The following is a 15,990-nucleotide window of genomic DNA, read 5'->3' as shown; positions in this document are numbered from 1 at the left end:
AACGCTCCACGAAGCAGACCAGGGGCTCCTGCCCTGCCCCGGGGGCTGACTATGGGGAGACAGTGCGGCACTGCTGATCTCTGGGGGCGCAGGACGGCAGGAACAACGCTGACCTGCTCCCCAACAGCAGTCTGCCTTGAACCTTCTTGCACTCCGCTGGTTTCTAGCCACGGTGAGGGCAAACCTTTATTCCACCGAGTGGCTTATTCAACAGCAAAGAACCAGAAACTGAGCTGTGCTCGGCGACATTAAATTTGTTCAAGTTTAAGAGTCCCGTGGTTTGCACCGTTTATGAATCTTTGCACTAAACTCACACCCACAGAGACACGTACGAACACACGCGGCTCCCGCAGCCGCAGTCGGGCAGCCTCTAGCGGAAGAGCCGGTAGATCCTGGGCAGGCGCCCGTCTCTGCTGGACAGCGCCGCCTGGATGTGCTCGTAGGCCGGCAGGTCGCTCAGATCACCCAGGGCCGCCACTGCGGGCTTCCTGCGAAGCATCTGAGAGGCAACTCTCCGGATGTCTTCCGGCTTCACGCTGCCTGGCACAGGGGACAAAAATACCTCAGGGGATTGCCCGCCTCCTGCACGGACTCCGTCTCTGGGTGTGGCTGTGGCCCCTCAAGGCCCTGGGGGTCTGAGGCCGGGCTGCAGACTCCAGAGGGTCCAGATTCAGCTGTGGGGACTATACTGTGAGTCAGGGTGAAGTATCGGGTTTTTCCTGGTAAACGGATAAGTACCAGTGGTTTAAAAGAATTTTCAAATGTAGACATGTGCCTGCCCAGAGAAGCTGACACATCTATAATGGAACAGCTCCTTGTCTGCAGAGCTACCCACGTGGAGAGGCTGCGGGGCTTCGTAGGGGGGCAGCCGCTTGCGCAGCCTGGCCTCCCCAAGAGGGACCTGGGACCACAGCTTGTGTGGGCACGAAAAGCGCACCGTGGGAACACACTGACCAGTAGCTTGGTTTTGCTACAGAAAACGGGGCCTTAGGGAGATCGGGTACTGTTGTGCTCCATGGTCTGAGGGGCTCCCCGGGGGGGGGGTGAGGATGCACCCGCGGAGGGGATGCATGCTGGAGCCGCCCCGAGGTAACAATCGTCACCAAAGAACCACCGGCCTAACCCTTGTGGGGTCACGGACCCTTTGAGGAGCTGATGGAAGCGTAGACTCATCCCCCAAAGCGGGACACACAGGGAAATTCAAGGACTTCCTGCAATTCACTCACAGGAGGCCATGGAAACCTGGGCTCAAGTCATAGAGGGCGCCACCACGCGAGCCCCGTGTGGAGCGTTTCCGTCCGTTAGCTCACCGAGTCGGCTTAGAAACCCGGAGCAGTGGTGAAAGGCCCCTTTATACGGGGTGAAAAGCTGGGGTCACAGGGGTCGGTACTCAGGGACCCAAGGCAGGGCTGGTCCAGGGTGAGGGCTCACGGGTCCAGGAGCCACGGGTAAACAGGTCTGTGGCAATCTCCTGGGAGGGAAAGGAGGGAGCCCAATCTGGGCCCCCAGCATGGTACTCACGGATGAGCGCGCACAGCTCGTGGGGCAGCTTCCTGGAACGGGTCGCCAGCACCTGTCTCCCTACGTCCTCAAAGATCACAGGCCTGGACTCCAGGTTCATCATGAGCATGGACATCAGCTGCGTCTTGGCCCGCTCCAGCTCCACCTGGGATTCAACCAAGTCACACGGTTCAGTTCACAACAGCTCACACACCGTTGCCCCGTCACGGCCACGTCACAAGGAAGACAAATCCAAGAGTCAGGGGCTCCACGCTGACCCCAGGCACAGGGCCCAGGCAACCCTGTTCCCTGTGCCCCCGGGGAAACTCTGAGGGGACCAGCTCGATCTACCAAGTCTGGGCCTCGAGCCTCTCTGACCAGGGGTGAAACTGACGATGTTGGGACTTCGGCAAGTTTCATCCACAAAGCTCAGCGTGAAACCGGAGGGCACGGAAACACGGCTGGGTGAGAGACCGGAGTGGCCGGCGAGAGCAGCACGCACGTGCTGCAAGACAGACCAGCTGCGGAGATTCCGTGTCACCATCTAAGCAAGAAGACTCCTAATTGCAGACGAGTCCTTTCTACTTTGCCAACTCCGGGCAAATACTTACAACTTACCTCAAATTAACTTCACGTTAACAGGAAGTACTTCCTAGCAGGCCACTAATGGAGCCCCCCCAACTGATTTTTAAATACATTTTTGAAAATTACTTTTTTGAAATACTTTTAAAAACTTTTTCTCACTAAAAAGGGAATACGTGATTATTGCAAAAAGCAGGGACTGAGCAGGAAAGATCTATAGGTGAAGGCCGTGCGCCAGCCCTTAGAGGCACTCAGCCCACACGCTGGGGCTCTCCTCCCAGGCCTTCCATGCGCGTGCATACGGAACCTGCTTATTTGTACCAGGGCTGGTCCACGAAGAAACAAGATCTCTAAGTACGTAAGCTGACAAAAACTAAGCCAAACAAACGAAGAAACAAAGACTTAGGTTAAAACACAAAATGGAGTTCAGGGTGCCCAGCAGGCTCAGTCCACAGAGCACGTGGCTCCTGGTCTCGGGGTTGTGAGTTCCAGCCCCATGCTACAGATAGAGATTACCTTAAACCTAAAATCTTTAAAAACAGAACAAAACCAAAAAAGCAAGACAAAACATAAAATGGAAGTGAGGAGAGAGCTCGAGAACCACCCCGAGAGGCCTGCTCATTCCGTGTGATGTGGCTTTAGTTCCCATGGCTCTGCAGGGTGGCTGAAAAGGACACACGAGACCGCTCTGCACCATTTCTCCCAGGAGGGCCAGGGCCAGGCAGGTGTGAGCAGGCCAGTGCTGGTGGGGCAACGACTGTTCTCGGTGCTGAGACCAGGGAGCAGGGGCGGAGCTCAGCTGTAGGCCTGGCTCACCCCGGGGCTGCACTGTTCTGGCTGGGACGTTGGCGGGGCTGGGAGCACAGAGGCCAGCCACCCCCACACCGTGTGCTCTAACCTGCCGACACCGTGGGGATGTCTGGAGTCGGCTCTGTGTCGTTTCTGTGCTATACTTACCACATCCACAGTTCCAGCCATTAAAATAAATTCCTTTGTGAGGATTTCCACCATTTCTCGAACCTTTAGGGAAGAAGGTACAGATGAAGAGTGTGATCTGGACCTAACAGTCTGTCTCTTCCAATTCAATGACACCCCTGCTCCGAGAAACCAGCTCCGTATCCTGAGACATGAGCTGCACAGAGAGCAGAGGCCGCCCGCCCCGTACCTGTCGGGGGTCGGCGCTGGCGTGCACGCACAGGAGGCCCGTGTCCTCGTAGCTGTGGTGGTACGAGGTTGCGTTGTACATCCAGTGGTGCCTGTGGGGAGCGGGGACAAAGGGACACCTGGAAGGTGGTGTCACAGTCCAAAAGCACCTTCGGCGGGGCCTGGTGACCCTGGGGACAGCCAGGTGAAAGGAATCCAACCTACCTGTTGAGCACATTAAGGTAGAGCCTGGTAAACATGCCTTTGCCGGGCCCACCAGCTGAGAAGGAGCCGCCGCCCCCCATCATCATGTTCAGGACGGCAAAGGGGATGAAATCTTCCTCCTGTGGGACACATGAGGGCAGAGGTTTGCCGGGAGGTGACATGTGGCTCTAGGATGTGGTAGGACCCGGCTGGGACTTACCAAGAAGGAACAGCTCTCCAGTCCTATCATGATGTGCGTGAGCTCGGGGAACGGGGCAGGGCCCAGGCTGACGTTGGACATGTCTCTTTCCAGCTATAAGAGAAGAGAGTGAACGGTGTACCCACACAGAAAACAAGCAGGCCTGAAAAACCTCTCAGGCCAGATCAGCCTAAAAACAGTTCTACTGGGGCGCCTAGGTGGCTTAGTCAGTTGAGTGTCCCAACTTTTGATCTCAGGGTTGTGTGTTCAAGCCCCACATTGGGCTCCGTGCTGGGCGTGGAGCCTAGTTTGAGGGGAAAAAAAAGGCAAAAGACCCCATCATGGTTCTATAGAAATCATACACGAACATCAGTAAACTCCCTCTAGAGAAAAGAACGATCCTTTAACCTTCCAGTGAAGCTAAACTCATTTTTTTTTAACATTTTACTCATTTACTTGAAGAGGAGAGAGAGAGAAAGAGAGCACAGAGGGACAGAGAGAAGCAGGCTCCCCGCTGAGCAGGGAGCCCGATGCAGGGCTCAACCCCAGGACCCTGAGATCATGACCTGAGCTGAAGGCAGATGCTTAACCAACTGAGCCACCCAGGCGCCCCTAAACTCATTCTTAACAAACTCTCAGCTTTAAACAAGGAACACGTCCTGCCCTGACACCACAATGTGTATTATGGTAAAGCCACGAATACACAGCTCATTCTAACACCTGTGCGAGAAAGCTAAGAACGTACCAAAAACAAAGTAAAGAAAGTACACGTACCCCATCTCGGCTTTACCTTGACAACCCCCCCAGTGTACTGTGCTACCGATCTGTCGACGTCCACAGCCCCCTCACATCCCCAGGCCGGTCGGGTTCCCAGGAGGTACTTTCTGGCACATTCCACCAGGTGCTCATGCTCCACCCCGACTCCAGCCAGCACCATGCGGTCGGGGGTGTAGTAGTTTCTCAGGTACGAATGAAGCACTTCTCGATCGATCTTTGCTATGTTTTCTGTGGGGCAGAAACGGTGGAGGCCAACTGTGTTTTCCCGATAAGCAGCCTAACAAAAGAAAGGAGAAACACAGGTGACAGAGAGGCCACGGCCAGGTCTCCCCCCTGCCGAGCTGGGCCTGCCATGACCCCAGCTGTGGCAGGAAAAGCCCACGGTTGCTTAGCTTTGGCGGGGCTGGGAGCACAGAGAAACTGCAAGAGCAGTTTCATTTGCTTACAAAAGCAGTAAAATCTCTCTCTCCAGAATGAAGTCTCAAAAAAAACCCACTTAAAATAAAAAAAATCATTCTGGAAATGGATCAAAACCTTACTACTGTAAGAATGAGAATATGAAAAACTTGCATAAGTTGCAGGTTTGAGAATTAAGAATCTTCTGTCCACACCTATAACCTGTGAATGGCCTCAGGAAGGCAGACGGGCCCTCTCAACTATGCTGCTGTTGGGAGGGCCGCGGAGGCGGAGGCGGGTGCTTGCGGGCTTTCTAGTACCTCATGAATCATCTCCGTGAGAAGCGGTTCTGGGTCAGGCCGCATGTCAAGGTCCTCCAGCTCAAATTGGACAGCCATTCGTGTCATCTCAATTTCTTCATCTGCAAAGAACCCAGACAAGGCTCAGACCGTACCAGCCAGGAGGGAAATGGCACTGGGCCTAGCCTGCCAGGCTGGGCCAGGGGTCATCGGCTGGCAGACACCGGCAGTCTCCTCGGCCTTCATCTGGGGTAGACCTGGGGGCACTTGTGTGAGCGAGGGGGCAGGGCCTAGAGGCACTGGGCCTCTTGTCCGGCTCAGCCACCTGGACCTGCCCCAAGCCCCGGCCTCCTTCCCAGCAGAGGCACGCAGGCCCCTGAGCCGTCTCTCCAGAGGACTGCTGCAAGGACAGTCACGTGGATTGGGAGGTGCTTACAGAAGAAGCCCCACCCGGCATCACGGCTGCCACTTCATCAGCAACTGGAGTGAGTACTGGAAGGACTACCAGGCCAGGCGATGTGACCAGAGCGCAGCCAGGGCGGCAGCAACGGGCAGCAGGGCCCTCTCTGCTCCACTGCGGGCACGGGATTCAAAGTCCTGCCACCACCAGGCCAAGGAAGGGGATGGACACAGGGGCGTGGAAGCTTCTGGTGGCACACCAGCCTGGTGTTTAAATTAGACAGTCTGAAATGCCTTTCAGAAGTGAAAGACCCAGGGCCGCCTGGCTGGCTCTGTCAGAGGAGCATGCGACTCTTGATCTCCGGGTTGTGAGTTTGAGCCCCATGTTGGGTGTAGAGAATACTTAAATTTTAAAGGAAAAAAAAAAAAGGAGAAATGAAAAACCCAATTTAACTAAAAACGTTAAAAAGCACAGAGTTATGTCAAAGTACTGAGCTCACTGAAGGACTTTTCTGACCATCAGCGTTATTTCCAAGGAAATCGTGCCAACTCACTGGTAGCTGACCTCGAGGGCTGCATACAACGCTCTTCCTCAGGGGCAGCGCTTCCACGTGCCTCCCAAGGGCCCAGCCCCCAGCCCCCTCATGCGGCCCCGGGCCCACCTGTGAGCCTGGGGTGCAGGACCACGTCAGCGAGCAACCCAACCACCGTGTCCAGGCCTTTAGAGTCAGCAGACACAGCGTACATGGTGGTGTCCCTGGAAAGAAGTAACGACATGAGGCACTGAGGTCACCACAGGTACACACCAGCGGGGGCCATTCCCCCCGCTGTACTGAGGACCAGCACACACTCGCTATGTCCCATCTTACAGGACAACTTCCAGCACGCACCGGAGTGACAGCAGCTGCGCAGCCAAGATGGACAAGAGCCATCCTGAGACATTTCCACAAGCACAGGCCCCCTGCCACGGGGGCCCCTTTTATCACGGGCTTCCTGAGCATCAGCTGCCCCGACTCACAGTCAACATGCAGTATGCACGGCCTTATGCGGCTGAGGGACAGGCCACATGTGGTAGACAAACACCACCTGCCCTATCCACAGCGCCCCTACATCTGTGTGCTGGCTACATACTGGACCTCTGCCTGTCCCCAAAAAGACCACTGCCTCTTCCTGGCTGAGCCTCTCCCCGTGCTGTTCTGGGCCACCTCCTCCCCTCAGTCGGTCTGGCAAACTCCTCCAAGACCAGTCCAATGATGACTTTGTTATCATTCCTTTCCTGACTCCAGACCAGGTTAGTTGCCTGTCCCCCACCAGTCTCGGTCTCCGGCTCTTGTGTCCATTACCTGGGGTGCAGCCCTCTGCCAGATCCGTGAGCATACTGGGGACAGGGCCTGCTGCATCCCTAGTGCCCAGCTGGCAGTCTCTGGGGATTGCCTGGCCCTCCAACGTGTTCTCTGCTCTAAGTGCTGCTGCCTGCATGTTTCCCCCACCAAATTCTCCACCCAACCCGGCCTAGGCCAGGCTCACTTCTCACCCCTAACCTCCACAAGCCTCTCCAGGGCATAGGTTTCAGTGGGACTCTGACCAAGGATAAGAACCACAGTTCCACGTGGATGCAAAATACGATGGCGTACCTTGACGTCTGGCAGTCACAAATACCCCCGTGCTTTTCCAACGTAAGCAGAATTTCATCTTTGCTGTTAAACTGATCCGTCGACTAGTAAAAATAAATAAGTAAACCTAAATACGCAATCCAAAACAACCTCTAAAATATGTTCTTTGAGAAAAAAATTTGTTTACTTCGAAAACATGTGAAATCAAATTATCTTTTAACCTAAATATCTTTTAGTAGCATTATCTTAACACCTTAGTCACTTATTAAAATAACCATTCTAAAAAAAGTAAAACTTGATAGATTCTTCTCAAGTACAGGCTCAAAGATTACAAACAGGACACTGACCGAAAATGCCAATTTTTCCAAAAAGTGAGCAATTCCACTAAGATATTTTGCTTCATATCTTGATCCTGAATTAATAAGAACTGGCAACAAAAAGAAAATTGACAGGTTAAACCAAACGTTGAAAAGAGGTTTTAGGGGGATTTAATCAAGAGAAACCTTTAAAACTGAACGTGATCAGACAGGCTGACCTAATTACGTGAGGGTGAGGACGTGTCCACTACCTGGGCTGTGTCCCCACAGCTGCACACCCACATTGACGCTGATGGACTTGATGCTTCATATTTACGGTGGAAAAGTGTTAGATTTCTATGAAGCTGGAAAGGGGAAAAAGCCCACCGCCAACGTGGTGGTTCATGCTTTGTGTATTGCTTTCAGGGTCCGCGCCGTACTTTGCCACTCAGCACACAACTCACAGACGACGTACAAAGCATAACAACCAACTGAGGCACGTGGGCGTGAAAACAAACGGGATGGCCCACACCACCACCACCAGTACTTACTTCCTACCGTACAAAATTGTCCAAATTTGTTTTGGGAGGCCACGCGAAGCCCATTATCCAGCGTGGTCACTTTGGTTTCAAACTTTTCCTGTCCATCAACTGTAGCAAAAACAGGCTCAGGCAGCCCGGGTAAGGGGGATGAGAGCGGGATGCGGGGAGAGGCCCCGCCGCTGCTGAACGGCCTGTGGGGAGGAGCGCCGGCCCTAAACGAGGAGAGACCCAGTTACAACGGACCCGAGACCACCGAGCCTGCGGCCACCGTCTGCGCCCAGTCGGTCACGTGCTGTCCACGTTAAAACCGGATGTGCCCCAGGACGACACAGGCGTGATCAGGAAGCCCACTGCCGGGTACAAACCCCGGCTCGGCCCGGGGCCTGGGCACGCTGGTCAGTTCTTGGGGCCTTGACTCCCACCTCTCGTAAGGCAGCGGCGGCCCCACCGGAGTCCCACAGAGGCCAAACCCCTGCGCGGGCCCAGAGGCGCCGCGGTCTGGACTCCAGCTCGCTCCCCAGCCGCCCGCAGGGCCCCCCTGGCACACGCCTGGCTCCTCACCGCCGAAGCGCGCGCCCTCCCCGCTCCGGCCCGCTCCCACTGCTCTCCCCAGCGGCTGCCCTCTCACCCCCATCTCTGCGGCCCCCCCGCACGCCCGACTCTCCCGCCGCCCGGCTATCGCCCGACCCCACTTCCCTAGGCCGGAAGCGTTCACACGACCGCTCCCGCTCTGCCCGCGCTCCCGCCCGCGCCCGGCGCCGGCGTACAGGGACGGGCCGCCCCCAACTGTGGCCCGAGTGGACGTGCCTGAGGCCAAGAAGGCGGGAGAGCGCGTGGGGGCGGAGAAGGCGCGACGGCCCGAGGCACGGAGGCCCCGCGGGCTCGGCCTCACAAGGGGGCCGCGGCAGGACCGGGCCGCGGCGGAGAGGACACGTGGCCTCCGACGGGCCCCATCGGCCCGGGACGGCAGCGCCGGAGAGGGCCCAGCGGCCCGGGAGAGATCAGGCGAATGGGGCTCGGGGCCCGCACCCGGGGCCCCCGGCAGGGAAGAGCCCTCAGCGCCTCGGAGACAAGGCCGGGGTCCCGAAGCCCGAGCCCGAACCAGCGGCGCCGCGTCTGCGCGTGGGGAAGCCAGAGGTTGAGCGTCCGGTCGGACGCCCGCCGCCCCGGCCCCCGGCCGGCCCCCGGCGCGCACCCGGCTCACCTCAGCCGCGAGCGGCGCCACGAGCCCGAGCCGCGCAGCAGCAGCCGCGCCGTCGCTAGAACCATAGCCGCCATCTTGGGTCTCCGCCCCCTGCTTCTGTCGTCACTTCCGACCCCGCCCCCGACGCCCCGCCCCTACGGCGCCAGCCCTCGGCGTTCGGGCGCTCGCTTCCGGTGCCGGGAGCGGAAGCCGCAGCGAGAGGCTGGGAGCGGCGGCCGGGCGGCGGGCGACGGGGGTGGGCGGCTCGGGCCGCGGCCGGGGCGGAGCCTGGGCCATGGAGCCGCCGCTGCCAGGCTAGGGAGGGCCGGCGCTGCCGGGCCCGCGGCGATGGCGGGCTATGCGCGCCGCCCGGGCGTCCCCCCGCTGTCGCGAGCCCGGAGCCTCGTCATTCCGGACGGTGAGCGGCCGGGCCGGGCGGCGGGGCCGAGCCCGCCGGGCCCCGGGGCCGCCCCCGCCCCGCCGGGCCGGGCTGCAGGTGAGGCGGGCCGCGGGGCGCGCGGCCAATCGCTCTCGTTGTTATTGCAGCTCCAGCGTTCTATGAGCGCCGGTCTTGTCTCCCCCAGCTAGACTGTGAGCGCCCCCATGGCAGGGACCTGGACTCCCACTTCTTCGGCATTCGGCCGACGTTTATGTGCTATGTGCCCAGCCCGGTGCTAGCTTCCGTGGGAGACACAGGTGAGAGACAAGCCTCAGGGAGCCCCCAGCCGGCACTGCCCGTAGGGACCTCGCTGTAGCCTTAACTCGCTCCCTGACCGAGCGATGGGGCGCCGAGGGCCGCCGTGTGCCGGCCCCTGGGAACACAGGTGCAGAGCGGCCCCGCCAGCTAGGAGCTGCAGTCTGGCCTTGGGGGGCCCCCTCCCCAGCACAGACACTCCCAGTGTAGGATGGTAAGTGCCAGAAGAGAGGTATGCCCAGCGGGACCACCATAAACCACCTCCTTCGTGGGGGTGGGGGGGTAAGGCAAAGGAGCTGCTGGGCAGTGGCCGGCTTTTTAGTTCATTGTCACTCTCCCAGGAGCAGTTATGCTGCAGGGCGTCCAGGGTGTGGGGCGAGCCTTTAGGTGGGGTCTCATCAGGGTCTCAGAGGAGAATTGCAACCCGTGAGGGTATTCAGAAGGTTTCACAAGACAAAGGAGGGCATGCGCAGCCACACTGGTCATCAAAGCCTACCGGGAGCTTTTTCTGAATCACACATGGCAGGGCCCATGGAAGCCATACCGTCTCCATTGGTAGGAGCCGGGGGCTTGTGTTTGGAAAGTTCCCCAGCCTGTGAGAATTACTGCGATAGAGACCCTGTGTTGAAAACAAGTTGTCACAGAGGCCTCTGTGATCACGTTAAGGTGATGACATCTCTTTGCAGATTTTGGCTACGGAAAGGGGAAATGTACTAAGCAAGGTCTGCCAGGAGCCCAAGAGACACATTTTGGAGGTAGGGTAGTTGGGCAATCCTCTCTTCCCTCTGCCCAACACAAAGCGCCAAGCACATGCCCTGTGGCTGGTTGTCAGTTTGACAGCATATAATTAGTGTGCCAAGTGGGGGTGGAGTCCCACAGATTCAGTCTTGGCCCCAGGGTAGAGAGAGAGAGGGTACAAGGACAGATGAGCCTGATGTGCAGGACGACAGAGATTTGGGAAGGCACACCAACGGGGTCTGAAGAGGCGGCACGGGCTAGAAAACTTTGCACAAGGTTGGCGCCTGGGCTCAGATGGTCATTGCTGGGAGAGCGGAAAGGAGGTAGGGAAAGAGAGAAGGGAAGGATGGGTGAGCAGGGAAATGGATAGAGGTGGAGCAGTGATCCCCAACCTGGCTGCACTGTTGGAACTCTTGGACGGCCCCCAGCGCAGGTTATGTCCCAGGCCAACTAACTGAGTCTGTGTGGGAGTGGAGGTGCATCGTCATCCCAAAGATCCCCAGGTGGTCTCCATGGGCAGCAAGGAGTGGGAACCAGGGGGTTGGGAGTGGGAAGGAGAATTCGTAAGTAAACTCTACCCCAAGGTGAAGAGTCACCCGTTCTACTGACCAAGCCAGCCAGGTGCCCCTGGGAAGGAGAATTCAGAATGTGAAAGTAGATCTGTTTTATTGGCTAGGTTTTTCATTTCCTAGTGTCACTGAATTCTGGTGGGATGAGGAGGGTGGCAGTCCTGATTTGAGATGTGGTTGTGTTTTAGAAAAAGAAATTAATAGGGAAGTTTCTTTTCAATGATTTGGGAGACGTTTTGCTATTGTGTTGTGTCATACTGTTTTAGATGATAAACTTGGAGATCTTGCAGAGGCCAATCCATTCTCCTTTAAAGAGTTTCTGAAAACCAAGAACCTCAGCCTGTCAGGAGAGGATACAGCCAACAACAGGATTTATTCAAAGGTAGATCCAAGGCATCATCCGTGATGACCGTACACAGAGAAACGTCCAAAGGACATCTCTCTTCCGACATGGGATACCCTGCAGGAGCTGGGGGGCAAAGGGAGCCTGCAGCTAACGCTGATGGGAAAGTCGGGTGGAGAAGCTGCTGGGATCCTTCCTGGCCCTCCTCTCTCCTGGGAGTTCCACTGCTGAGCCCCTCAGAAGACAGGCCTCCAGTGGCTTCTGGGTCTGAGCTGTGCCTCCGACTCTTCTCTTTAGGAAGCCACGAGACACTCACTGGGACTCGGCCGCAACTCCCCGACCTCCCAGACCATGGGGTATGGCTTAGAATATCAGCAGCCATTTTTTGAAGACCCTACGGGGGCTGGCGATCTTCTGGACGAGGACGAAGACGAGGATGAGGACGACGGGTGGACCGGGGCCTACCTGCCGTCCACTGTGGAGCAGACCCGCTCCTCCGGGGTCGCCGCCAGCACGTCACCCTGCAGCACATACGTCTCCTTTTTCTCTGCCCCGTCGGAGCTGGTGGCGCCCGAGACGCTGCCCCCGTGGACGCTGAGCGACTCTGACTCGCGCTCCTCTCCGGCAGGGAGCCCCGGCACAGACTTCGCGGCCCACGGAGAGTCTCTGGGAGACAGGCATCTCCGGACACTGCAGATAAGCTATGAAGCAGTAAGTGAGGGGGCCCTGTAGCGCACTCACAGGTGACCTGGAGCCTCCGGTGGCCTTGGTGGCCTGGGGTCTTGGCTCCAAGGACAAGATGGTCTGTGGTGCGGCTGTCTGCCAGAGCCCCGTGCGGCGGTCTCCCGAATTGACAGATTCCGCGAGTGATGTGCCCCCGGAAGAGCAGTGTGCGGGGCGGTGGGGTGCGGCCCGTCTCAGGCAGGAGCCGTGGAGACCCTCTGAGGGCCCCCCAGTCAGGAAAGGGTCTGCTTCAGGCGTCGACTCAGGGACGTTTCGCTGTGTTCTGAGGAGAAGAAATTTGTTTAGAAATGATTATCACTTAAAAGAGAGTTAGGAGTAAAATTGGTGTCCGTGACCATAGGCCTTTAAAGGGAGATTCTTCCACTCGTGGTTTTTCTCCATAAGCAAACAGTAGGTTAACTCTCTACAATGTTCGTTTATCGAGAAGTTCCAGAGCCAGTTTGCAGAGGTGCAGACTCCTTTTGAGTGAGACACAGAGTTTCTAATAAGGATTTTCTTCCTCTGCAGCTGAAAGATGAAAATTCTAAGCTGAGAAGAAAGCTGACTGAGGTTCAGAGCTTCTCTGAGACCCAAACAGAAATGTACGTAAGCTTTGAGTCAGCGCTGTGCTTCAAACGTCAATAACAAAGTGATGGGGGTGGAACCAAGCTTGGCTTTCATCGTCTGTGGGTCGTCAGCATCCCACGTCGTCCTCGTGTGCTGAGTGAAAGTTGATTTCAAACACCCGGCCCACCCCGGCCGCGCTTGCTAAAAGCAGCAGAGCACTGGATGGCGAGCCAGCTGAGGAGCGCGCCCTGCGGCTGACACCTCCGATCGGCCTCACTGAGGCCCGGCGCCCTCGCGGTGTTCATCTGCCCTGCCCCACTTAACTGCCTCTCAGATGAATTCTGAGAATGAGATGCGTGAGTGATCGACAGCTTGGTCTTCTCTGTCCCCAGGGTGAGGACGTTGGAGCGGAAGCTGGAAGCCAAAATGATCAAGGAGGAAAGTGACTACCACGATCTGGAGTCAGTGGTCCAGCAGGTGGAGCAGAACCTGGAGCTGATGACGGTACGGGGGGCTGAGGGGCATTGTGACGAGCGGGTGTGCCCCCTCCTTTGCTGTCAGCCTGCAGGGGCCCAGCGCCAGGAGGGGTCCCTCACAATGGGCCGAGCTGCCGGTTCATGAGAGCCGAAGGCCCCTGGGTGGGGGCAGAGCCCGCCTTCGTTCCATATCCGTGTCTCGCCGTGTTACACGGTGCTGATGCCCTTTTTTTTTTTTTTTTTTTTTGGTGACAGAAACGGGCTGTGAAGGCAGAAAACCACGTCATGAAGCTGAAACAGGAGATCAGCTTGCTCCAGGTGACTGGACAGCATGGGCACAGGGTCCAGGAGCCTCCCAACAGTGGTGGCTCCCGCAGTCAGGCCACGCCAGTTCTCCCCCCGGCCCTGTTCTCTCTGCTCAGCAGGAGGGTGGTGGGCATGTCCTGTATTGTCCGGGACAGCACGGAGCCTGGCACGAATTTCCCATTTCTGTGAATGAGTGCTGAGGGCAAACTGAAGGACAGAGGAAGCCCGGCTCCCTCGAGAGCCCCCTCAGGAGATGCCCACCGTGGGGGCCAGCCCCCATCCCCTCACTGCCTATGCCAAGGCCGCCAGCTTCATTTGGGTTCGTGCTGCGTTTCAGATGCTCTCCCGTGCAGCTGTCAAAGTGCTTTACTGCTCTCGCCCACCTCCAGGCACAGGTCTCTAACTTCAAGCGTGAGAATGAAGCCTTGCGGTCTGGCCAGGGCGCCAGCCTGACGGTGGTGAAGCAGAACACCGACGTGGCCTTGCAGAACCTCCGCGTCGTCATGAACAATGCCCACTCCTCAATAAAGTGAGTGTGGGGGAGCTGAGGGTGCCTGGACATGGGACGGGTGAGGCAGAGATGGCCGGCAGGCCGGGGGGGGGGGGGGGGGTCTTCAGCTTGGTGTTTGAAACCATGACCATACGGCGTGCAGCGGACGGGGCTCCGGCAGCAGAAGTGCACTTGATGGTGCTGGTAACCCCGAGGCTACATGTCGCGTGCCGGGCCGGCAGGCTCTCGAACCGTCTTTGTGGTAATCATTGGTTTTACCAGGGCACTAACCTCAGACAGATCAGAGTCCCAGCTCCTTCACCTGCCGAACACCTCCGTTCTGCACGGAGAGGAATAACAGTGTTTCCCTCCCATCATAAGAAGCAGATGAGTTTGGAGGAGACCCCCCCACCCCGGAAATGGCCGCTCTATCGCTCCCCATGAGCGCCCCGTCTGCCTGCCACGGGGCTGGGCCCCTCCGGGGAAGAGCGGCGGCTGCCAGAATCTGCTTTCCACCCCGGGGGCTGCTTTCTGGCTTCTGTCAGGACCGTTGGACTGTCGCGGTAGCAGGCCCCTAACGTCCACGTTTCCGTTTTAGGCAGCTGGTTTCTGGAGCTGAAACGTTGAATCTTGTTGCTGAAATCCTTAAATCTATAGACAGAATTTCTGAAATTAAAGATGAGGAGGAGGAGTCTTGAGAACCCTGAGGTGCTTCCAGGTCACAGCTCCGCTCACACCCGGACGTCCCTGCTCACTGGATTTGGAAATGCCGTTGTGTCTTTAAATATGTCATCCTCACCGTAGTAAAGATATTTATCATGACATGCTAATTTCATGACCGCACAGTGTGAGCAGCCCGCTGCAGGGAGAAGCAACCCCCGCATGAGAGCCGCACCGGCTTCTCCGCAAGCCTTCTGGGGGAGCTCCTGCTACTCCACGGACTAACGCCCTATCGGAAGACGTTTCTATAAAAGCTAGTGATTTTTTGAAGTTACTAAACCTGAAAACCACAGTTCTATAATGAGTGTTTTCCGTTGTCATTCTGGAACGTCAATTATAAGATAAGTCAATTGCTCGTCCTAATTTCGACAGGAGAGAAAGCAGGGGAGCCGCGGTGAGTGGTTGCCTCAGAAGGGCCCTAGTGCCTCTCCGGCCTCACCTGGTGCCCCCACTGGCTCGGAGTCCACTCCTGCGGGCCTGCGGGCGCTGCCTGCCCCGGGAGACCTGAGCGCGGATGCCCCACGCGGGGCCCCGGGTCACCCAGGTGGGCCACCGTGTGCAGCGATCTCAGTGCACCTGTGGGCCTTCGGGTTTGAAAAACTGCTTTGGCTGGAGGGTTTTGATACATGTTTCAAGTGGGGTTTTATACGATGAAGTTTAGAATTCAGGAAGTTAGAGTGTGCAGAGCCTCCCTGTGTTAGCACGAGGCTGTCCACAGTGCCTTTCCAACTGCTCCCCCACATAGGGAAGGCAGAACATGCACTACGTGCCTTCTTGCCTATTTTTCTGTAGATGTTATTTTTTTTAAATAAACTTCCCTTTTTCCTCCTGTTCAAATTGACAGCTTTTCTATTTAATAAATTGTAAAACTTCTATGAACTGTCCTTTTTTTTCTGACTTCACCAGGTCTTTATGCTTGAGAATCATGGTACTGTCCTTTGGCTTTAGGGCATGCATCTAGTCGTAAGCGGTGATTTGTGCTGATAAATTCAGCATTAGTCCCGTGGCCTGTGGGGTCAAGGGTAGACTCAGACCAGTGTTGCCTGGGCCTGACCGCAGTGGCCCGCACACTAGACGTCAGAGCTGCGTGTTTTGGAGTTGGACAGATTGGAATTTAGTACTGGAGCATTCTTCAGTCACATGGTTGAATTTTTTAAAAAGACATTTAAACTGGGAAACGTCACCTCATGCTCCAGCCTGTTGGTGAAAAGCGGGTTCAGAGCTCTGGCGG

The 15,990-nt window shown here is 57.0% G+C and overlaps 2 protein-coding genes across 10 annotated transcripts; one reads left to right on the top strand and one right to left on the bottom strand.

Moving 5' to 3' along the window:
* Positions 1-160: 160 nt before the first annotated feature.
* Positions 161-9,278, bottom strand: PMPCA (peptidase, mitochondrial processing subunit alpha). 2 transcript variants are annotated; one of them, XM_036095249.2, is made up of 13 exons: positions 9,155-9,278; positions 7,960-8,162; positions 7,460-7,539; positions 7,134-7,216; positions 6,162-6,256; positions 5,122-5,222; positions 4,419-4,682; positions 3,650-3,742; positions 3,451-3,569; positions 3,248-3,338; positions 3,040-3,102; positions 1,522-1,666; positions 161-540 (listed from the first exon to the last, which is right to left on the bottom strand). In XM_036095249.2, exons 1-13 carry the CDS (start codon positions 9,226-9,228, stop codon positions 371-373), a joined length of 1,581 nt encoding a protein of 526 aa, XP_035951142.1. In that variant the 5' UTR covers positions 9,229-9,278; the 3' UTR covers positions 161-370. The 2 variants fall into 2 exon arrangements, with proteins under 2 accessions (XP_035951142.1, XP_035951143.1); XM_036095250.2 differs by having other exon boundaries at positions 395-536.
* A 55-nt stretch (positions 9,279-9,333) lies between these two features.
* On the top strand, positions 9,334-15,632 carry ENTR1 (endosome associated trafficking regulator 1). Of its 8 annotated transcripts, none has more exons than XM_036095254.2 (10): positions 9,334-9,551; positions 9,680-9,829; positions 10,514-10,582; positions 11,401-11,516; positions 11,775-12,188; positions 12,729-12,802; positions 13,160-13,271; positions 13,499-13,561; positions 13,939-14,078; positions 14,638-15,632. In XM_036095254.2, exons 1-10 carry the CDS (start codon positions 9,482-9,484, stop codon positions 14,735-14,737), a joined length of 1,308 nt encoding a protein of 435 aa, XP_035951147.1. In that variant the 5' UTR covers positions 9,334-9,481; the 3' UTR covers positions 14,738-15,632. The 8 variants fall into 8 exon arrangements, with proteins under 8 accessions (XP_035951147.1, XP_035951148.1, XP_035951149.2 ...); XM_078062023.1 differs by having other exon boundaries at positions 9,339-9,629; positions 9,718-9,829; XM_036095255.2 differs by lacking the exon at positions 10,514-10,582.
* The last annotated feature ends 358 nt before the right edge of the window (positions 15,633-15,990 follow it).

This window comes from Halichoerus grypus, chromosome 14 (assembly GCF_964656455.1).
Source record: "Halichoerus grypus chromosome 14, mHalGry1.hap1.1, whole genome shotgun sequence".
In the NCBI taxonomy this organism is placed as follows: domain Eukaryota; kingdom Metazoa; phylum Chordata; class Mammalia; order Carnivora; family Phocidae; genus Halichoerus; species Halichoerus grypus.
Note: the sequence above shows the minus strand (reverse complement) of the source record. Positions and strands in the feature narration are given on the sequence as shown.

What these genes read in the sequence shown, in the direction of transcription:
- PMPCA (XM_036095249.2), bottom strand. Translation starts at nt 9,228, where the DNA reads ATGGCGGCTATGGTTCTAGCGACGGCGCGGCTGCTGCTGCGCGGCTCG. An exon ending in ACACTGGGGGGGTTGTCAAG is followed by an intron (nt 3,743 to 4,418) that starts GTAAAGCCGAGA and finishes CTTCTCTTATAG; the next exon opens with CTGGAAAGAGACATGTCCAA. An exon ending in CGAGCTGTGCGCGCTCATCC is followed by an intron (nt 541 to 1,521) that starts GTGAGTACCATG and finishes CCCCTGTGCCAG; the next exon opens with GCAGCGTGAAGCCGGAAGAC.
- ENTR1 (XM_078062023.1), top strand. Translation starts at nt 9,492, where the DNA reads ATGCGCGCCGCCCGGGCGTCCCCCCGCTGTCGCGAGCCCGGAGCCTCG. An exon ending in AGCTTCCGTGGGAGACACAG is followed by an intron (nt 9,830 to 10,513) that starts GTGAGAGACAAG and finishes ATCTCTTTGCAG; the next exon opens with ATTTTGGCTACGGAAAGGGG. An exon ending in CCAAGAGACACATTTTGGAG is followed by an intron (nt 10,583 to 11,400) that starts GTAGGGTAGTTG and finishes ATACTGTTTTAG; the next exon opens with ATGATAAACTTGGAGATCTT.